Raw genomic sequence first — 23,942 nt, forward strand, 5'->3', positions numbered from 1 at the left:
ATCATGCTCTCTCCTCTTCCTCTGAAAGCTCAAGAGTAGTGAGTCTCCATATGTGTAGTGTGTGTGTGTGAGAGTGTGTGTGTTTGTGTGTGTGTGTGTGTGTGTGTGTGTGAGTGTGTACTTACTGTACGACAATGTGAGTTTTTATGTAGTGTGCAGTACACTAAAGTGCATCTGACTCTTGACCTCACAAGAGGTTAAAATAAACAGTAAAATCAACATACAACTTATTAAAACAATGGCTCAAAATGATGACTATTAATATTAGTACTAATATTAGTATCTCTCTCTCTCTTTCTCTCTCTCTCGACTACAGTGTAAAAATATATTCTTTCTAAGCAAGGGATGATAACTGAGCATTGATCACTGATTGGACTGTAGCTCTTTTACACAGACAATGTTGAACGATGCTGTAACACTGCAAAACAGATCTTCCCGGAGTCCTCTGCAACCCGACGGACTTACTTATTTTCAGAAACAAATATCAATGATGCCATTCAGTGCCACCCTGCCCAAAAGGAGCGGGTTAAAGATGTCTAGGGGCGACTGGGCGCTGTCCCAGGTGCTGAAGTCTCCACCCCTCCCCAACATCCCAGCCTTTTTGGGACTAACACTGGCCACAGCTCTTTTCTCGGGGGAAGTGCCTCCAACCACTCTCTTCCCACACAGCCGCCATCCATACAGCCACTCCGGCGCCCAGCAGGGCAGTGTGTGGGGAGGAGAGCTCCGAGCTTAACGACCTGTTTTGTTTTGTTTTCTCACTCCCCCACGCTCTCTCTCCCTCTTCCTCTCTCTTCCTCCCATGCATGCAGACAACACATTGGACGGTGGCAGACTAGCGTTCCCTGGTCCAAGTCCCTCCGGCGCCGATCTCAGCGAGGATGACAAAAAAGAGCCAATGCAGAAAACGTCACTGCCGCTAATTTCAATAAATGGCTCCCTTTGGGGGTATTGAACTGTCCGTCTTGGTGTTTTAGGTATTTGTGTGCTGCCCTTGTCAGCCTATGTGGCTCACCAGTTTTCTACTGAAGTGTCTCTAGGCAACATTCAATTTGACTCTATGCTAGTCACATTACTTGTTTTTTTGGTGTTTTTTTTAAAATCCAGGCTCTTGGCTGGGAGGTTAAAATGTGACAGGGTCCACATTTCTTACATTGCCTTTATGAGCACACTTATTAAAGTTTAACTTTCATCTATAATTAGTCTCTTTATCACACTGTACTGAAATTGTGCCAGGCTCCTGTCCTGGAGCCTAATATTAATATTTTACACCTCAATAATTAGGTGTAAATCCTGTTAAATATTAATTTGCCCTACAGATATTTCACATATAATCACTGTGGTTTAGATATTCACACAAGCCCTTGCAGGGGGACACCCAAGAAATAAAGGAAAAAACAAACTGTTATGCATTAAAGTCCATTAAAGCTGAAACGAACAGCATGGGACTCATTTTCCCAGAAGCACCTTCAGTGAGCAGCTCTTCTAGCTCTGGGTCTGTAACAGGTGTAACTTCCTTCCTTCTCTCTAGCTATAGTAACACTCATTTATTCATTTGGAATTAAATAAGCTAAGCTGGTTTAGCCTGCGCTGCTGTATGACAGAGGGAGGAAGCAAATGACTACTGGCTTTACAACTGGATGATAAATACAGAACTGGGGGCACCTAAGATCCAAAAAAGCTTAATGCACTTCCGGTTTAATCCAGTCCACCCTGAACACGTTTAAGCACTCAAAATTCCTCCGTCCTGTGATAGTCGTACAGTTCTGGAGTAATTTTCTGATTTTCTTTTGGCACAATGTTAAAACACGGACACGCGCACACACACACACACACACACACACACACACACAAAGCTCTGGAAGCTCCAATATTCCTCTCCTTTGTTAGATTCAGTGGTGCGTTTATGCTTTCCATGCTAGGTGCATGGCACCAGGGTGGCGTGGTCATTCCTGTCCCCTCCTCTCAGAGTCACGCAGGCCCACGGACTTCGCCAAGCGACTGGGCGTAGACCGGGTCTGCGCGCATGCCACAGCGCGCAGACGAGTGATGCCAGGCGTGGAGTGGGTGCACTGGGTGTCCTGTTCTCACCACATATGGCTGGGTCTCTGTGTAAAGTGGCTTTGGGTGAAGCCTCTCCCAGCCGTAGAACTAGCTAATGATGTTTAATTAGGCGTCTACACCCGTTCCGTTCACGGCACCGAGCATCCTTGCCGTCTCACGCGCTCGCAGGAGTTAAAAGTGAGGGGGGCAAACAGCTGTTCTCAGTCTGAATCAGTGGATAAGCCCTGGGAAAGGACGAACCTTCGAAATTTGACTGGGGGCTAAGGGAGGCTGAGGAACCCTGGAACGTGTCCTCGGATTGTCGCCCAGTCTCTTCTGAAGTCCCATTAGCAGCTGTCTACTCAAAGCCATGCTTTTTCCAGATTCGGATAAAGTCACGAACAAAGATAAAATGCATCATCAGCAGGGAAAGGCCAGTGGAATACCCAATGACACACAGTTTAGCACCACACTACGCTTAATTCAAGCCCAAAAAATGATCCCTCAGCGAGCACATGTAACTACACAGGCTGAAAAAAAAAAACCCTAAAGAGAATCCCTTTATCCTCCGATCCCAGGAAACAGTCTGGCACAAGGTATTCTTTACTGTGTAATTACTGTTCATCAAAATCATTAAATTCTGTCCCCGTACAGGAGATAGCTCTTTTGTGTGTTTCACTTCGGCTTCCCTTTAGTTGTTGGTTAGCTTTGATCCTCCTCACCCACATGGGCTCCAGTTCCATAATGCACCAATCACATGAGTTGCCTATTATATAACAACCCTCCCCAGAGAGCTCAACTTCCAAGAACCTGGCCAGCCATCACATGACATCTATATTTGTCATTTGTTTTGAGTAACTCAACGAAAAGTAAACTAAATAATTCTGTATCGGACAAACACAGAATAATAAACAATCAGTCAGTGATTTTGGCCACGTTCCTGTGAGCAGAACTTCTAGACGAGTCGGGACTAGTCGCAGTCAACAGAGAGAGGCACTGCGAGCCGATGGAACCTGAGGCAGTGCAGACGCCAGGGGTTACGCTGCTTAGTCGTGAGCAGAAACGCCTCAGACACCATGAGGGGCAGAAGAATGATCTTATCTACAGCAATACATACGCTTCACATACTTATCTACACATGCTTATCTAATGGAGATACTGAGATTACTGAATTGCTTACTGAATACTGATTGCTTACTGAATCTCATCGCCGATAAATGTATTTATACAGCATGAGTCTAACAGACGGCAGATCTCGTTGTCAGGACGAGCGCGTGCCAGCACCTGAGTCACAGTTAGTGAGGGACAGAGCAGGGCACCGCGTGGGATTCAACATCAGCACCTTCGCTTTCTGCACTAACAGGACGCGAAGAGGAAACATTGGCCAGCATATCTACTGTGATGTCTGGAAGGTTTTCATTTGGTTTTGTCTTTTCCCATCACACAAACATGCACAAACACATGCTTGCGCACCCCCACCCCCACAGCCAAACACACGCACGGACACACACACACACACACACACACTCCAGTAACAAGATTTCAGTATACAAGACATTATTCAGTATGTCAGGGCCATCAGTCAAGCGAACTAAAAATAAGCTTTTTCAAAATCCAGCATATTAAATACAGTATCGGACGGAGAGTGTCACAGCTTGGATACGTTTACGTAGTAAGGACATATTTAAATGTCCTCTTGCAGTACGCAACCCACCATGCCCTTCAATCACCCACAGTGCGTCTGTGTCAACACCAAGCCAAGCCATGTAACTGAGAACTGCCAGAATGTAAACATCACAAGCGATAACTCAATTAGACGTCCATCGTGTTTTTGTGAAAAGAGCTGGCGACTGAATCCTCAGCACGGAAAAAGGCGAGGCGGGGCTTAGCAATGCAAAAACGCTCTTTTTCCCTCTTTTATTCTTTTCGTTTCCTTTTTGCTGCACGACACTTTTGAACTCCGGGAGCACTGCGCTGTTGTCTTCCCAACTATATGCACATTTGCACTGTGCACCGGGGAGCTCATTATTAACCAACGCAGCATGAATAAATAATATAGGTGCACGCTGGGGTTTAAATTGGTCAGCCAGAGGGGAACTCGCCGTGAACCTGGGGCGAGATACCCACATCCATGACATAACCACATATGCTATTAGCAGCCACCTCTTGTTATCAGAACACCATACGCACCTCCAGCTTGCATTTTAATATCAGGTGTACGAAAAGCTCATGCTGAATAGTCGCCACAGTTGACTGTGGCATCTTGCGAATACCAGATTCATAATGAGGATCTATGAGCTCCTGGCTAACACCGGTATCATAATTACGATCTCTGTGCTATTCAGGCCTAGGGCCTGTCACGCACAGCAATAAAAAAGATCACAGGCCAAAGAAGTGATTTAGCTGTGGAAACTATTAAGGTTTTAGCGTTACTCGAAATGTAACCGAGACCGCACTGATAACAGATTAATTAATGAAATAATTAACGTGTGCAGGACGACAGTGGTGTGGTGATACAGCCAAGAAAGTGCACTCATTCAGAAGCCAGCCTAATACCTGATGGGGGTGTGGCTTTGGAAGGGTCTTCTGTTCTCCCTTGCTGTCTCTGTGTGTGTACTGGGATTGGAGTGCGCTTTGGCTGACCATTTATACTCCATCCTTTAATAACTATTTAATGTATAAAACAAGTAAAAGACTTTGCGATACAAAGTTGTTGTTTTTTTTTCTGGGCACACCACAAATTGGTTATGTGTAGTAATGACGTGATGCACTACTACATCTGAAATGCCTCTCTTCAAGCACTCTTTAGGATGCCTGACATTTTACTCACTGGACTTCTACTTATGATCCAGTGTCATTTTCGACGCCGAGTTATTTGTGAAACAGGGAGTCATGCCATGGTGACAGACAGGGGCTGGTTGAGAGATATATGAAGTCATTTGGAGCCGAGCGAAGAGCTCAGAAAGTTCAAAGAATGAGTCATAAACTGGAAAAGGTCTCCAAAGACCAGAAGCTGGTGACTGGACTGAAGCTGTCAGCCAAGCACTAGAAAGTTAAGTTTAGCCTCAGCTAGCGAGTGAGCATTATCAACAAATCAAGACAAGAAACCAGCTTATGTATTTCTAATGAAATGCTTCTTGGTTAAACTTATGTATTCAGTAATTTATTCACTTGAAATTTATTTATGTGATAATGTTTAGAAATGATTCTATTTGTTTGGTTTATCATTCTGTTTGGTATGTTTTTCTCCCAAAACAATACCATCAGGTGTGTGTGTGTGTGTGTGTGTGTGTGTGTGTGTATATGTGGGTTTTTTTTTTGGGGGGGGGGGGGGGGGTTGTATTCAACAATTTGTGTTTGCATGTAAATGTTGAAGTTTCTTTCTCCCACTAATGTTCTAGTATTTTTGGGCTAAGTGCAGATCAAATTTGTTAGGGCTGGGAACGGTCAAAAACTAGGCAATGTCAACCATATTTCTGGTACCTCCATATGCTCCTTATATATACAACCTAGAACAACCCAGAGGCAATTCATACAGTCCTTCAGCTATTCAGTTCATCTGCATTATGATGTTTTCCCAGCTGACAGATATTGTCAAATTGTCAGTTCCACCGCACACTCGAACAGACTTCTGTGACACAAATGACAAATGAATCACCAGCAGGCAGAAAATTGGCTCGCACTAATTCTTTTCTAATTGGCAGTATCCTTGTTTTCCAGGGCTTAGCCTTTCATAGGGAAATCCATAAAACATGTACAGAGTTTCATAATAAAGGAAGATTATGCAAGCAAGTGTTGCCTGCCAGGACTCTAGCTGAGCTCTCTTCTGGGCCTGCTACCTGTGGTCCCTACAGAACCCTGGACACACCGTCCTTTCAGCAGGGGTTTTATAGCATGCCGCCACCTAGACCTCTGTTTCAGAGCCTTCATCTGGAACGCCGTCTGAAGGCCTTGAGCTTTCTTATCAGGTCAGCTCTGTCGCTTTCTCTCAGGCATGCACATAAAGCCGAGGCGTGGAAGCAGGTGTGCTTGTTCTCCTCCACTAGACGCGCCACGTGTTTGTTTGTTTGTTTGTTTACTGGTGCGTCTCGCCCCATACCAGAGCTATGACTCCTGCACCTCAAAACAGACAAGCTTCCCGCCTGGTCTTCTCCAGCGAGCGCCTGGCAGTTTGCAGGCAGTGATCCTGCGCGACACGCTTATTCGGGGCTCGGCTCCATCGCCGGTGCAGGCGGGGAGGACGCTCCGCCCCTGCACGCTGGGCATGCTTCATGCACTGATCCAGCGCCTCACTCTGTCAGGTGCAGAGTTGCAACTACTGTGGTTTGTTTCAGTAGGCAGCTTCGAGTTGCACATGATACAACCCATATGATCCATTACGGCAGACCAGATTCAATTCGGCATGGGTGTAATGGTAATGACAGCAGTAGTAATGGTGCTAGCAGTAGTATAACTTACACAAATTTAATTTAGCAAGACCTTGTCTGCACAAACCCAAAAACTTTTCGATAGCTTTTTAAGTAAAATCCCCCCCGAAAAAATACCTGTGACCTTGTCTAGCTATTTTAGGTGGGCTATGTTATTTTCTTAGCCAATTAATATACAGACTAATGAACATAACAGGCAACTACTTTGTATATTTGTGCTGTACCAGACAGAAGAAAAGCCGCAGGTCTCTGAGATTTCATTTCTTTGGAACCTGATGAGACGATTCATCCTTGCAGCCTGCTGCTTATTAAAATCACTTTCCCGTTATTGTGCTGCTAACAGAACTGTTTCACTGTTCACCCCCCCCCCCCCCCATTCAAATCCACACAGCGTTGGCCTCTGGTTCAGCCCCAGACTTGGAGCATGAAAGATGGCCGAGGTGACAGGAGACCACCCTCGGCTTTGCTGACTGAAACCTGCTGTTTCATATCTCGCGAGCGAGGATGAGATGCTAAATCAATGGTGCTCGTAAGGCCCCCGAGGCAATGCCAGGGAGCTAGGCGCAGCGTCACATGTGCAGCAGAGCGATTATGCAGAGATGGGCCGACGCCACCTGCATGCCAACGCTCCCCGCGAGGGCCGGCCACGTCCAACTGTCCTCCCTAGACCAGCGGTAGGGCTGGCAAAGGCCAGCACCAAGAGTAGCAGGACAGGAGAGACTGAGGGCAGCGAACAGGCACCAGACATGAACAACTGAGGCCAGCCTGGGCCGGATTTATATACATACAGAACGTCAACATGAACTAGCAAGAGACTTAGACGGCTGGTGGTGGGGCATACTCCGGTAATAGGACCAAGCAGCTGGTCTGGGTGCTAGATAATTAACTGAGGCCAAGACTATGTAACAGATGGAGTGTCTGACTCATAAACTTCATAGCTTTACAGATATCACTGAATTTCACTCCCAGCTACAGCATCAGTTCGGCACAGGCTGATCAAGCCGGTCTGTTTTTTCTTTTCTTTCTTTATATTTTTAATGCACCTGCTCTTACTCGGAAACCAGCTACAACAGCGCTGGATGTGTGAAGAGATGATTGCAGGCTGCAGGCGACCTGCACGCATGCCGGGCGGAACTGCCGCTGCTGAGCAGAACGCATCTGCCCTCATCTCTCCCGTGGCAACGCGTGCGCTGTCACAGTGCCGCCTGATACCTACGGTATATCTGTGCTCTGCTTAAATATGCACGCGTGCATATCCATGCTGGTCCCACAAATGCCACACATAGACCCCCTCCTGCTAACCGTGACCCCCCCGGCCCCGGCCGGAAGAACTACAGCCCAGAGAGGGAGAGCTCTCTTCACTCCATGCTTCTCTTCATCATCATCGTCCTCCTCCTCATCCTCCAGCTCCTCCCAACCCTCCAGCAGACATTTCAATAACCTCTCTCCTTCTCTGTGAGCACATTAAACGACTTGAAACTCATTAACCGATTCTGTGGTTTCTGTCGCCTGCCTGGCCAAGTTCTCCGAGACACGGTGGAGGTAAAATCATATCCTACAGAGTCATCATTATCCTGGTAAACTGGCATTTCTGCAGCATGAGTGGCAAGTGTTCCAATTAAAGCAGAATAATGCAAGCCACCCTCTGTGTTTGTCCCACCGTGTAATTGTGCCTAATGCAGTGCGATTAGCTTGTTAAACAATGCGCTGTCTCCACCGACGGGAGTCAGATGGAGGTGCAGAGCAGACCAGATGACTGGAATGTGCTTGTAAGCGGAATCTGAGTGTCATTTTCACTCTATGGGACCATGATGAGCCACACAATCCAGCGTTTGAACCTGTTGCTAGGTAGGAATCACCGACAGTATATGAAGGTCACTAAGGGGAATACATTCGATCCCAAAAATCTTGAGCTGTAAACACTTCATATTCATAATGAATACATGAATAAAAATCAGAAGGCCCTGTTGCCTGGGAGACTCTGGGTCTATTAAAGGTAATTATCCTCCATGCAATCCTAAATTGCCCCTTTACAAGCTCTGACTTGGGCAACAAGCATCAAAGTGCAAATCGTCCTTCAATGCTATGAAATCAACATCTAAATCTCATGCATATGAAAGCGGGGGACGTCTCAAGTCTTTGTAAGACCATTTTTGATCAGAAAATGAATTCATCACAACCTCCATGTACTGCAAATATTTAACTTACCAGGTATTTAGTGAGGCCTCTGTGTATTTAGATGAATAATATGACTCAGAATCATACCTCAAACTGAGACATGTAAACACAAAAAAATGACTAACTGAATACAGCCTTTTACCATCTTTTTCACTAACTCCACAAAGACTAGACACATTTAATATACCAAATGACAAGTACCTATGCAGTCACAGTTCTGATACAGAGGATAGCCTCTTGTAATATGCATAAACTGCTATTTCAGAGAGTTACGTAAATTTTAATTTGGAGAAAAATAAACAAATATTGCAGTTGAAATGCTAATAAAGAATATATTGTGAATATTGCAGCTCTGCTATGTATTCAGTAACCTTCCACTATTCAAACCACACATCATAGCCTCAATCCTTTGCTGTCAGGGACACGTTCTTAGAATTGTATATATAAATAATGTATCATGTAGGGTTGAATCACTGAGTCACTAAATCACTGAGTTAGCAATTTAACACACTGCATACAGTAGATCCTCTCGGCGGTTTTGGTTTTGACGAGCTTATTTGCCAAATGCAGCTTCACACATCACACAGCAACCCTCGCAGAGAAGTAGTCATTTCCGTCATGCATTTCTTAGCTCTGTCTTCTTGACAGAAGCCTGTGCCTCTGAGAATCTCTTATCAAGCTTCTGATCACGAACCGGGGGAGGAGAAGGAGCCTGAGCGACAGCAAAAGAGAGCATGTGCCTTGACTGTCACGGAGCTGACAGGATTACCGGTAATGATGCTCGCTCAAAACAGCAGAGCATGCCTCGGGCCTTGGGCCGTGCAACCACACAGTCACATGCCTCGCGTCCCAATGGGCTGGACAATCCCAGGTAAAAGGAAACCTGTTCGCTAGTCCCCACCTGGCTGTCGGTCCGAACATTTCACGTCTGTCAGAATAATAATTGTTTACCCATCTGTCTTGGTTTAGTCTGTCTTTGTCCTGTGTGTGCCATGAGCTTTCATTTTGTTTTGCTTCCCTGTGCCATCCTGTCCCCAACCCCTTGTCATGCACCTCACCTATGCCTTACCTTTAGCACCTCTCATTATTTGTCCCTATATATATATATATTGGTCAGTAAAGAAGCTGTTATGCCATTTTAAATTATACTCTAATGGATACCATGCATCTTGGAACGAACGCTAATGATTGTTTGGGGCAATGTTATCACTGGTTTTGGTTTGTCTCAATTATACTGGTGTATGGACGTCAAAAAATTCTGTGTAGCTGACAGACAGCAAGAAGAAGCTTAAAGTTAGATCTCTATCTGGTGTATGTCTAGACATCCAGCACCTCCCAGAAGACAATTACTGTACATGAATCTATCTGTTTTCCGTACCTTAACAGAACATGAAGGGACCTGAAATTCATTCAAGCTTTCCAACGATGCTACAGATTAAAGCCAAGAATTCATCAAACCCCTCCCATGGCTTGCATGGACATAGACACTTATGTGCATGCCCTTACTGAATTGGAAAATCCATATATTATTGCAGATGGCATCTATGGTGATACTCTGAGCTGTGGCGAGATATAATATATTACGTATAGCACGGTCTGTGCGGCAGGTTAAGGAAACGGTCCCAAGCTGTGAGCACGGTGCTCCTCCCACCCCGGGCAGTTACCATGACGGAGAGGTGTAGCAGGTGTACGTGCTCATCCAGGTCCTGAGAAGGCTCGTGCACCGTGGGCTGCGTGGCCTGCGCCAGCTGCTCCGAGCTGCTCATGGACACGTGAAAGAAGAGCGTCCCGTTCTCTAGCCACTGCTGCTTCCAGTGCACCTGGGAGATGTCCGCACCTGTCCCTGACATCTCTGTAGTCCGGGGGGGGGGGGGGGGGGGGAGAGAGAGAGAGAGAGAGAGAGAGAGAGAGAGAGAGAGATCATTAAAGCATTTAAAAATAGAGCTGTAGGTAAGTAGGTTTATGTAAAAGGTTTGAGCTGAGATATCAAGCAAGACTGTTTTTGTAAAAACAGCAAGCAAGGAAGTCTTTTTTTTTCTTCAGAAGTACTGCAGGGCAATTCAGGTGGGCATAAACTGTTAAATGACTTAAATTGCTATTTCTGGTTCACTGTTTTTTCCCCCTTTTTTCCTAATTTCCTTTTTCTGAAATACAAAATACCAAAGGCTTTGTCAACTGCAAGCATTCGAACTTCATTTTTGCACATGTACTTTGTACCATATTATGTAGTTCATTCTGTTCATTTTATCGCTTTTTGTGTTTGTGTGGGCATTTTGTCCATAAAATGACACCTCAACTAGAGAGAGGCTGAGCGGATACCCGGATCTCCACAACGGACTGGACTAACCTTCCGCCCTATATCGAGGTGATGCTCTGTGCTCAGGTAAGGACAACAGGTCATGTACTAGTGAAAGCCCTCTTTCTGATTTAGATTTAGACACCCCCAATACTGTACATGCTTAAACTGAAGATGACATTGTTAAATGCACTTTGAATCTGCTCTGACACTGAGCAACGCCAAAGCGCCTCCAACAACTTCGGACTTTGAAGATTCACGAAACGGGCAGGTGTTTATTACTTTGCTAACACCCTCGAGCTCACTTACCAAACAGCCAATTAAAGCCACCACTTCAACAATAAAGCAGAAACAGAGCAAACAGACTTAATTACATCGACGGTTTCATTATCCACGAGTTCTGCTCACGATCCACAGCAAAACAAACGATGAGATAAATCAGTCAAATCAATGCAAACGGAGCAAAAACAATGCATGCAGGCCCGATTAGCGTGATCTATCAACCTGAGCCAATAATCGTTATCAGAAAAGCAGTGGGACGAAAAGATGCTGCTTGACTGACTTCAGTCCTTAAGCCCTCCTCACAAATCACAAGCGTGCCACGCAGGACCTGTTCATACATTACCAAGAGCTCTGCGTCAGCACGCTCAGCTTTAGATCAGAAAGTGCCCAGACCCCGGGGGTGGTTAGCACTGTTTAAAGGGGGAGAAGAGAAGGAGAAGAGGAACAAAGCCCTCAAGGGGGGTTAACGGAGCGAGCACACGCACACACACGCACACACATACACACACGCACACACATACACACGCACACACACACACACACACACAGCTGAGCGAGTTTGTTCCATTCTTGCTGTCGAGGCGCTCTGTGACACAGCTTGCTTGTTTTCTAGCTACTAACGACTAATTAGTTGTGCAAAATACATTTAGTTTGTAGGTCTTGTGAAAAACAGTCTCTCTTTTTTTGGTAAGGATATTGTTAATTTGGAGACAATGCAAACTGTGTTGCAGAAAGTGTTCAGGTAAGTGACAGGTGTGCTGTCAAATTCTCGAATTGTAGGCAGTGAAACTGTTCTGTTTATTTGAGAAGTTCTGAAGGCTTTTCAGATAAAATTAGGATGAATTTCTGTTACTACACAGAGTTGAATTCATTTGAGTAAATGAAATTCCCTTCATGTTTAGATCCAGGCAGAGCTTGAATGAGATTTTTTTTCATGTTTCAATTAACAAATTTACAAGCTTTTTTTAACGGCCTACCATCCCCCTTGAAGATCCATTACATTTCAGCCTGAAGAAAGATAGCATAGAAAATCCACATCCCACTGAGGTGAGAACTTCAAAAAAAAAAAAAAGATAAGCTTTCAACTTGAAACAAGCTCCATCACACCTCTAATGTGAACAAAGGACAGCAATTTGAACTGAAGAGTATAAACTTCATTATATATCAGCAGGCAGACAGTTGTACCTGTAAAACTTAAAAACTCGCCTGTACCTCCACTTTCTCAAAAATGTAGGTGTCTTTGTTCGGACATGGTTTTGTTGGCCAGGCCAGAGGACGACGGGCGCGTTTCTCATCACGCAACACAAGCACTCCCCTTCCTGTCGGACCGGGTCCTCAAAAGCGGTGTGGTTTGGATTCACACTGTGTTGACGTGTATGCAATTTATGCGACCATCTGTCTTGCCCCTTCTCCATCTCTCCATTTTTCACCTCCCATGTTAAACAGGGAGCGGGAACCGGAGAAGGGAAAGGCAAACAAAAGGCAAATCGTCCTCCGCCGCCCCCGGCATGATCTGCACTGGCTGTGGTGTCACTGGGCATCCGGCCATCCCGTAGACGGGGACACTGGTCTCGCCATGGATCCCCTTTGTAATTCATTAGTGCTAACCTCGTTAACGGCGGTGTAGCCGTCCCCGGGCTAGGCCAGGCAGGACGGAACGCGCGGCCGCTCCTCGCAAGGGCGACGAGGGCTGACGGGGTTTTCCCACAGGGGCAGGAAGTGAGGTCGCCTAGGCAGGGGCCGATGGAGTGTACACTTATCAGGCCCTTCCTTCTGGGAAGCATGTGACCTTATTCAGTCTGCTTGGAGCCAACGGCGTGGATACACACAGAGTTAAAAGCCACGTTGCCGTGGAAAGCTTTTCAACCCACACGTCCTCCACAAAAAAAACAAACCCAAACTTTCGACAGAGGCTTTGCAGTCAGCAGAACACTTCCGGCTTTGACCTTGGGCATGCGGAGTGTCCCCTGCAGCCTGGTCAGAAGCAAAGCTTTAAACATCAGAGTTTTGCTAATCATGCTTGCACGCTCACTTGGGCCCGCAGTGCTGGTTTTGTTTGCCCTATTCAAAAGCATGGCAGGAGAGAATTAAACAAACACATCTAAACAAATGGGTATTACCCAACAACACTCGAAGCAGTATGGAAACATTTCAAAGCTGAGTATCGTCTTGCAACCTTGCTTTACACACTGTGTGTCCTCCCTGTTCTATGTTCCAGTCTTTTGTGAATGCATATCCACAGTTTTTTTTTTGTTTTGTTTTTTGACTACGGCACACATGTTTAATATATCAAACTGCTCCACATACATGTGGCTTATATGTCCTGTCTGCATCTACCTGACCTTCTCAGTTCCTCTATGGAATCTTCTCTCGCTCTCCTCTTCTAAACTGTGTTCCTTCCACTGTCTCTTGCTCCTTCACAATCTTCTTGGCAACACCTGCCTAAGGTCATGTACATCAGCTTAAAGGTGATCAGAGTAGCACTGCACTGTGTGTGTTTTATGTATGTGTGTGTCTGTGTGTGTGTGTTTACAGTCAGTAAGCACATGCCACCATTGCTTACTTTGACGAAAGCTGGCAGCCCCCAGGGCTCATTGCTTTGTGCCATTATGCATGTGGCCTAGTCAGTGGGCACGCAGCCCACGGTGCCCGCCTGTGCTGGCGTTGTGCCTGCTTGCAAGCCCCATCGCCACCTCACAGGGTGCTCAATCCTTAATCACTCCCAGGCTGGCTCTCTCTCTCTCTCTCTCTCTCTCTCTCTCTCTCTCTCTCTCTCTCTCTCTCTCTCTCTCTCTCTCTCTCTCTCTCTCTCTCTCTCTCTCTCTCTCTCTCTCTCTCTCTCTCTCTCTCTCTCTCTCTCTCTCTCTCTCTCTCTCTCTCTCTGAGTAGGTGGATCAGGCCTGAAGATTAGCACCGTCCTCAGGCCCAGCATCCAGAACTCCTTCTCAAAACGCAGAGGCTTGGAACTGAACTTTGTTTTATGTATCAGAAATCACTGAAAAACACTCAAGGAGGAGAGGTCATATGGTTTATCTGAGCGTGGCTACTAGAAGAAACAGGAAAGTCATTTCATTCATTAGTTCTCCTGCAGAACAAGGTTATTTGTTAGCATGTTTAATTCCTTTAGGTTCTGCTACTGACTTTAGAACACATTTGTAAATCTATTTGCTTAAGTCACACTGCATAAAACCATAAAACCATTTCCTCTCCGTAGGTTCGGTCTTGTTGCACTGAAGGTTACAAGCCCAACAGCATGGATGCTGTGCTTAGCGTTAAAAGTACAACGTTGCCCATATCTATTAAAGTGAAACCGTACAACAAGGCGATTCACATTCCTCTGTTCTTTGCATGTGTTAGACAAAAGCTTCATAAGACCTAATAAAACAATAACTGCAAAGTTGATAGCTATGCTCTAATAATTGAACAATTTCAGCTCTCAAAGCAGAGGCAAAAGAGTATGTATTAGCTCCTCGCTTCACCGCGCTCCATTCAAATTAAATATTAGGGAATTTTAATGCCAGCCATGTGTCTTATTAAACCCTGAAATGGAATTGGTGGCAGTCGGAGGCATGGACTTTATTAAAACGCGCGCAATTAAAAAAGCATCGAAGCTATCAGGCAACAGTGGAGCGTTTCGGCCTGCATTGTAATGCCGTCATTCCGGCCTGCTTCGCTACACCTGGACGCTGACACTCCATGGGAGGGCGGGCGGGCCTTCAGCAATCAGCCACGCCCACTCTGAGCCAAGCGTTCTTCTCTCCTGCAGAGTGGGATTAACAGGCCATGATGTGGTCAGGGAGGTGGGCTAGCACACCCACTCCACCCCCCCCACCCTGTGTGCTAGCAGTCGGCGAGGCAGGGACCTACGTGCAGGGCGCCGCCGTTAACAGACGCACAGCGCAGGGAAATGAGAACACGCTTTTTTTTTTTTCTAGCCTAGTTCGTAAATGTCAAATCCTGCCATCTCTCTTCTTAATAATGGGACCGATGATGTGGTTGTAAGCCTGGATGCCTGTATGTCTCATGCTGTATAGCTAATGGGGTGAAAAGTTCACAACCTTTTTGAAGGTTTGACCCTCCACAGGAACACATGCGTCAGTGGGATATTTGGCTTGGACAGCTCAATAAAAATCGGTGAGCATCCAACAATGTCACATCCACACACACACACCACACACACACACACACATGATTCTAAATGATGTGAATGATTTATTTCGGAGTGAGCCTGTTCATAAAAGCCGGGTAAAGACGGTGTGCAGGGAAAGGCCTGGGGAGCGAAGGAAAAGAGGAGCCGGAAGTGGGAAAATCTTAATGCTTTTATTTTCCCCACTTGGGAAACAGGAGTTAGAGGAACATAAAATCCAAACATCCAGCATGAATAAATGATCCAGGGGTTTTTCAACCGTGCTTTACTTAGCTGTGGACACTCACCGACTCGGCAGGCGTACAAAAGCTTCCTCTCCGGCTTCCAAAAATCTACTCGATGAAAACAGCGTTTTATACAAGCAGGGGGAATAAAGGACAGGTGTAGGCACTCAGTGCTGGCCACTCCCACTGCTGGAGCTGCCAGTAACAGATCTGCCCCACACCTGGTAGCCACACCCCCCAGCTGCTGCAACACGGTTTGGAAAGTCACGCTTTGTCCAGAGGGTCAAAGAACTCACAGAAGTCCAGGTTAGGGCAACCATCAAAGGGCGAGACTTGGAGAGAAACAAGCCCAGCAGCGCTGTGTCAGTGAATGGCTTTCTCTTTCACTGATCTGAGAACCAAACAAGAGACAGTGTGAGAGCACGAGTTATCAGGCAGGTTTGTCCGCACAGGCTTCAGACACCTGACTGTCTGCAGCTTTCAGTAATGCTAAGACTAAGGCGTCCTGATGACTGACCTGGGGACCATTTAAACACACACACATGCACGCACGCACACACGCACACTCAACATGAACCTGCACAAGAGCCCTCTGTTATTTTATACACTAATAGCTTCTAAAGGACAGAAGGGTGAACAGCAAAGTAGCCAAAGTGTATTCTTCCATGCTCCATGCTGACGCCACAACAGGGCTTTTTTAAGCCATAGTTACAGGAAATAGGGGGAGTACTATGTGGTCTCTTCCACAGGATTCGGAGAATGGGTTTGTCATTGATTAGTGGGGGAAAAAGAAAATATAATAATTACGGCTCACACATACAATATTCTGACACTTATACAGCCAAGCCGGGAACTATAAGTACACAGAACTATTCCTGTACCACTGAAAGCCATGGTGAAGTCCAAAAATAGCTCTTCAAATCTTTCTACCCAGCACTGTTACGTACCCCCAGTTCCCTGATGTGTCATTCCATCTGCCACTATCATACACAACGACAGAAAAACATTAAGGGGTTATTTTCCCCCCTCTGGCCAAAACTAACTCAAACTCACCTCAATCACTTAAATATCAGTCAAAGCCTGGTGGTGTCTTAGCCTTTGGTGGGGAAAAGTCATTGTTCACACACACACACACACACACACACACACACACACACACACACACACACACACACACACACACAGACACACACACACACCACTTCATATGCCACTGTTATCTCTCTCAGCTTTCCTCTGTGTGCACACACACAAATACACACACACACACACACACACACACACACACACACACACACACACACACACACACACACACACACACACACACACACACACACACAGGCCTTTGAGCTCAATCAAGATGTCAAGGTGCCTTGGCGGATCTCATAGTTTTAAATATTCACCTAACATGAACCTGGACAAAACTTCAATGAAACATATATATAAACATAGAATATATAACATATAATATAAGCGTATTAAAACTGCACATAAAAGTAATTCAAACCTCATTTAAAAGACATTAATAACACAAAGCAATACTGATACCAAGGGGAGACTAACTAATTAAAGAATCCTGATCCAATCTAGAGTCTTTTAAAACCTTTCACTGAGTGTCCTCTGTGGTTCAGAGTACTGCTCCTGCATACTACAGTACATCTGCCATAAGCCTTAGAGGATGGAGCTCAGCGTGACCAGTGTCTCACCCTTCCTTCTCTCCCCTGCATCCATCACCAAGGTGACCTCCATGCTACATCCTGTATTAGCATCTCTTGCACCTTACATGCCTATAAAACGCCCGGGGCTTGCTTTGCACAGTTAATGTGCTGTGGCCCCATAATACAATTTGGCTTTGAAAAAAAAAAACCACAACAAAAACCCATGTGCCCCCTCCTATAAAGAAATTAGCATTATTAGAGAAGCCAAAGTCTCTATAATTTAATGGCAGTCCTATAAATGGTTTGTCCAATGTCTACGCAGGATTAAAGTGGCAGGTGGCCAAATAAGGGAGTAATGTATTCAGTGTGACACATTAACAGGATAAACAGTTGCCTTATCTCCAAAGCTCACTGGCTTTTGCTGAAACGCAACAAAAATCCCATTAATAAAGCCGTTGGTCCCCGATTACACGGCTGGCTCAGTCGGAGCACGGCCCACGGGGCCCACGAGCATGAGCACATACGTATGAGATTTCCTCAGCTGCTGCTTAATGACAGCCAAAGGAGCCCTGGTCAAACGCAACCTCTACAGTCCAAACACTTAGTGGTAAGAGAAAGGGGTGGGGCTTTGCTGCTACCCACAAGGTCATTGGATGGTCTTTCCGTCCATCAAGGTGATTTTACGTGTTCAATCAGCATTTACAAATATGCCCGGGCAGGCCAATGGCTACTGCTAACACTGACTGACCAAGCTCGCTAGAGACTTTAAACAAAGAGTCACATTAGAGTAAGATAAGTATTTGCTGTGGATCTTACAGACTCCAGTAGGAGAGGTAAGATGTTCTATAGAAAGGACATATTGCCCTTTTCTAGTAATTCAGAAAAAAAAAAATCAACAGTTAGAAGCTCATCTAGACAACAGGTACCAGAAAATAAGAAAGAAATCAATAAAACAAATGCTCATCTTGTCCAAAAAGCTGGGAAGGGTGAGTGTTGAGCAGACACACACATTCAGAGGGAGGAGTCAAGTGACATATGGTGCCCAGAGGGGTCACGGAGATGCTGGATGCTTCCTGAGACAGGATACATGCACATTGTTCCCCTTTACCCAAACACGTGCACACACAAACACACACACACACACATGCACACACACACACACATACACGCACGCGCACACACATGTGCACACACAAACACACACACACACACGCATGCACACACACGTGCACACACACACACACACACACATACACGCACGCGCACACACATGTGCACACACAAACACACACACACGCACGCACACACACACGCATGCACACACACGTAACACACACACACACACACACGCACACACACATGTGCACACACACACGTGCGCACACACGTGCACACACACACACACGCACACACGTTTGCACAGCTTTCTCTCCTAGATGGATAATGCAATAGATATAAAACGTGAATCTCATGAATCTCATGTGAATCTTGCCATCATATGTTTTACATGTCATGATCAGTTCTTCCCCACAACTGCAGTCTTACCTAATCCATGAACAGACAAAGACAAGTTATAGCTTTGACCTTGAGTGGATTTATACACAGGGCCACTGCCACTCAGAAGCAACGGAGTCCACAAATTAACTTATGGCAAGCAAAGCAGAGTTCAGCCCATTTGTCGTACTATGAACCCCACAGCACACTCACATCAATCCCCAGGAGAGAATGACACTGTTTTATTACTGCTGTTGCACTGTTGCTCAGAGAAGCCACCTTGGTTTCTCCATGACCACAGCACACAATATTTGGACATAATTTCGGTGGATGATGAATTACAGGAAAAACAAACAAACAAACAAACAAACAAACAAAAACAGTATGACAAATAAGAAAAGGAACACAGTAAATAATGATGGCCAAGGGCAAAGACCTTTACGTATGCTTACATTACAACCCAGACTATGAGTCAATAGGAGAAGGATTATTCCCTCCACAGAGCTGCACTCCAGGGAAGAATATTTCCCATTACTTAGCAGTGGAGGAGTCAGCTACAGCGCTTTGGAGCTTTCGTCCTGTATGAGCAGGTCCGGGCTGTTAGCACAACACGCCTTTGGAATTTACTACAGGTGTAAAATATCACGCCTGATGCAAAGTGTTCTGTGGGAGTGGCTGGAATTTCTATGGTCCCATTTTCGAGGCGTCATGTCTTGTTTCGGAGATACGAGGCTCCCCCGGATGTGCACTGTCATGCCACGCCGCACGTGCTCTTACAGACAGGGTCGCTTGCTCTGGAATACTCTGAGGAGATGTCAGTATTTATTCCGGGAATAACGGCTGATGCGTTTATGTTATCATGAGGAGCGAGGAGCCTGCTAAACTGGACTATTCCAACGGCATTCATGTAGGCATTGGTGGAAATACAAGGTGTTTAGGCTAAGAAAAGGCGTTCCACTGACGCAGAGCAGTAAACAGAGCAGGTACCTGAAATGTTCCAACCATTGCCAGTATCAATAACATGGCATTAGTGCAGTTAACATGAATTAGCTAAAAAGTATTAACATGCAAAAAAGATTAAACCATGATTAATGTCGTTCACAGTTTGTTACGAAGAGAGCCCCAAAGTAAATTTTAAACGATTATTCAAGCCATAAGTGTTTAAAAAAAAAGAAAGAAATTCAGAGCAGAAAGAATGCTGTACAGAACAATCTTCAGTACCCTGCCAGGGACAAGAAAGGAATAGTCTCGTGGTGGGGATTCTTTAAGCATTACTGTCCTCTTAACAGTTTAAAAAGTAAGCCAAAGGATCTGTACTGTCAAACTCAGATGGCTTCAGCAGTTGAATGATAGTCATCAGAGACACAGTTGTCATTTCGCCATCAAATTAATTGCTGTATAAAAGGGTTTAATGATCACTGGGAACATCAAAATTTACCATTGGAATAAACTGTCTCAGCTTTATACAAGTTCTGTCAATAAAGGGTATTTACTACATGGGTAATAGCAGGACTAATTTGCTCATCACTGAAATTACACAGTAAATCTCTGCTTCCATATTTCCAATTAACAATATTTCGAAATGCTCGGCGGTAAACAAGGAGAGGTTTCATAAGGATGAGACGGCACTGACATCGCTCACACGTCCTTGGAGGACTATTCAGACCAGATATTATAATCTCTCCATTAGAAACTGATTACAGTGGAAATGCCTGCCTACGCCTCTTGCTGCATAATGTCCATTAAGATGTTAATGTCAGGATTGAACTGGGAAGTTAATCTCGATAGCTGTGGTACATTAAAATTGAGGGAGTGTGCTGAGAAAGAAATTTTAGAGGAGCTGTAGCTAATAAAGTCAATGAAGTATCTGAGATGTGTAGCGTGGCCACAATGTGTCTAGCTTCCTCTGCTTCTTGTGACACTCTCGAGGCAGGAGCAAGGCGCAAATGGTGAGAAAACAAGGCTTTTTTTAAGCGAACACACCGAAACTAAAGACGCTTTAATAGCGGGAGGGTCTTGGGAAGCTTGGCAATGTTGTAGCACTTGGCTTTTGGGACTGTAAATGCGAAGCATTGGAGTCAGGTACCTGTGAGGGCTAAATAAGAAGAAAACAACAAAAGACAGGTGAGGAAGATAACTAATAAACTGGTGATTGAGAGCGGGGAAGTGAATGTGTCCCGTGGAAGGGGTGTGTGTGTGTGTGTGTGTGTGTGTGTGTGTGTGTGTGTGTGTGTGTGTGTGTGTGTGTGTGTGTGTGTGTGTGTGTGTGGAATAAGAGGGCTAGCTGGACAGTGACTGGGCATCACACGTCTGTCATAAGTTGTCTGGTTCTGACCAAAGTGCAGGTGTTATGTGGACTCCTTTATTATATATTTATACAGCAGATTCTTTAGTAAATACGGCTTATGTAAACGCTTATGAACTGATATAGTTACATCTAATATATCAACTGCTTTAAAAAAAAAAAAAGGAAACATAGATAAGAAACGTTGTATAACTGTGCAGAGAACATGACATGTTACCTGTCAGTTAAGCCTGGTACACACTACAGGATTTAGAAAATCCTTAAAAATTTCAAAATCAGAGTACATCTCACACTTACTTAACTACTGAGTACATAGAATTAACTGAAAATACACTGATAGCCTAAATATATTTCAGACACAAAAAACCCCACAAATAAATTATATCTAAATGTTTCAGACAGCAGACCTTCAACATTTAGATATATGAAGATGATTCCAGAATCCCCCCAGCCCCCCCCCCCCCCCCCCCCCCCCCCCCCCCCCCCACACACACACACACACACTGTACATATGACCATCTCAAATTGCCATTTCCCAGTGAGTTTGTGGCATGCTTGCCATGGGCTCAGAAAGGTCAGCTTTGAAAACACAGAAATCGATAGCAGGCCTCATTACTGGCCCAGCCTGAAAGTAACTGATAATGATAAAATCAATTTCAATCCTAAAGCGAGTTCATATTGGCCAGATGCATTTCTTTCCCATTATTGAGTTATTGCTAAGTGGCTGAGGCGTGATTCTTGTTTAAACGAGCAGGTGGAGTCCCAGAGATGTCCCTGTGAGGCCCCCATAACTGAAACAACACTGCATCGTGCCCCAGCAGGAAGAATCAGACACATCATAATGATAACCAGCCAAACCGCAGGGAATCTGAAGCAAAGCAATGATATATTACTAATGTAATATGTGATGATATAACATATAACCAATTATATAACCAAGCTCATTTGCTTTTGCAACCAGTATTTAATTTGTTGTTTTATTTTAAATGGAATGAAATAAAATTACATAAAAACTTGTAAGGGTTTTCAGATATTTTTAGTTATCCCAGTCTGATATAAAAAGAACCTACATCTAAGGCTGGGCGATGTGGTTTTAAATTGATATTACAATAATGTTGATGTAAAATGCTCTCAGAACACCTTATTGATTGGTCAACACCAACTAGTTTCAATTTAAACAAGTTTATTGATTGGTTAGAACCACATAGTTTCAATTTAAACCAGTTTTTCATGCAAAGACCAAAAAGGACCTATAACACTTTTTTTTCCCCTAAACAATACCACAAAGGCTGAAAGAAACAAACATCAAAATGCTCCTCTCAGCTTTTTTACACAGAATTCCAAGCTCTTGCTGTACTGCATTCCATACCCCAATATTGCTTTCTCATATTGATTATTTAAAAAATGATTCAATCCATCAAAAAAAAAAAATTAAAAAAAATCAGGTTTCCTGTTTGTTGATGAAGGCATGAAGGCGTCCCCAGGAGGCCAAGAGAAGATGACCGGAAGCACATATTTCCCTGCAGCTTCACTACAATAGAAGCTTCAATAAGCTTTTGCGTGTATCAGACACCGAGAGCTTGTGAATTCAGAAGGTCCACTGTCCAGTGGAGCCTCACTGCTCCCTGCAAGACATGTTCTCAGATCAAGGCCGATGAAGTTCTTGCAATCTGGGACAGGTCAAACCAGACTTACCATTCTACAGACCAATGCACCCTCAAACTGCGGTACCAGAGGGAAAAAGAAAACTTGTTATACACTCATATTCCAAATTAAAGCCTGTCGAAAGCCGTTTGGAAGGCACACCTGGTGATTTTTGCAGTGACAGGGAGAAGTAAGTGAGAATTTCAAAGGGTGGAGTTGATTCCAAGGTGTTAATTAGTTTGGGAGCAGAGGAAATGCGACGTGTGATTAATGGCGCATGCGGCAGCTGCGTGCGCAGCAGAGGCGGCCTGGTCCTGAGTTGGAGGAGATAAATCACCGCTACACCGCACTGAGACACAGAGGCCCAAATATGGCCAGCCGCGACCCAGACTGCTAGGAGACGGAGCACAGCGATTAGCATTTCTGAGCATATGCTGGATGTCCACACGCGGCAAAACACCGGTTGGGTTTTAGAGTCAATCTGGTGTTTCTCGAGCCACAGGTAAGGTGGCTTATTCTGTGTATGGCAACTGTGTGTGTGTTTAAATGCTCCTTCAGCTGTGTGAAAAAACACTTTTGCGGAAGACAAGCACACTGGCCTAAAGGCAAACCTGAAACTTTTAATTATGTGTAAAATTTAAGTAGCTGCACCATGTGTGCATTTGTGTGCATGTTGTATGTATGTTGTGCACATGTTGTGTGCATGTTGTGTGTGTGAGAATGTGAGAGTCAGGAGTCAGGAGCCAGTGAAATTTGCCCTATCATGCAAAATACAAAAAGCAAATACAATTACACTTTTCTCTTTTTCTCCCTTGTTTTCTCTCATTTTAACAGGTATGAAGAGTGATATGAGAAGCATGTCGAAAGACTGTCTGATAGACTGTCCGAGACTCCTGAGACCTTTACAGAAAAAAAAAAAAAAAAATCAATGTCTCCTAGTAATTTTCTCCTAGTGATAGCAATGAGAAAATGACCCAACTCCCTGCATCACTTCCACAGCAAGACTCACTGTGCCACACTAAAATATATATTAAGCTACAGCAACACGATTAAAATATGCAGGGGGGGATAGCTTCATCGTGCCAGGTTCAACCACCAACCTTGACAGCAGGAGCTCCAGAAGAGAAATAAAGCAAGCGAGGCCAAGCGAGAGACGCGATGCGATGGGAGCAGCTTGCTGCCTGTCCTGTTGCATCACAGGCGGCTGTCCTCCGGGAGAGAGGCGCTCTCAGATCAGGGCG

The 23,942-nt window shown here is 44.9% G+C and overlaps 1 protein-coding gene across 2 annotated transcripts in view; it reads right to left on the reverse strand.

The window, feature by feature from the left end:
• Nucleotides 1-23,942, reverse strand: part of LOC113587152 (astrotactin-2) — a 266,976-nt gene that overhangs the window by 203,415 nt on the left and 39,619 nt on the right. For both annotated transcript variants that reach the window (XM_035526959.1, XM_035526958.1), the window contains exon 2: nucleotides 10,313-10,500. In XM_035526959.1, the coding sequence (XP_035382852.1) occupies nucleotides 10,313-10,500 (188 nt within the window). The remainder of the gene's footprint in view (nucleotides 1-10,312; nucleotides 10,501-23,942) is intronic.

This window comes from Electrophorus electricus, chromosome 6, assembly GCF_013358815.1.
Source record: "Electrophorus electricus isolate fEleEle1 chromosome 6, fEleEle1.pri, whole genome shotgun sequence".
NCBI classification, from domain to species: Eukaryota; Metazoa; Chordata; class Actinopteri; order Gymnotiformes; family Gymnotidae; genus Electrophorus; species Electrophorus electricus.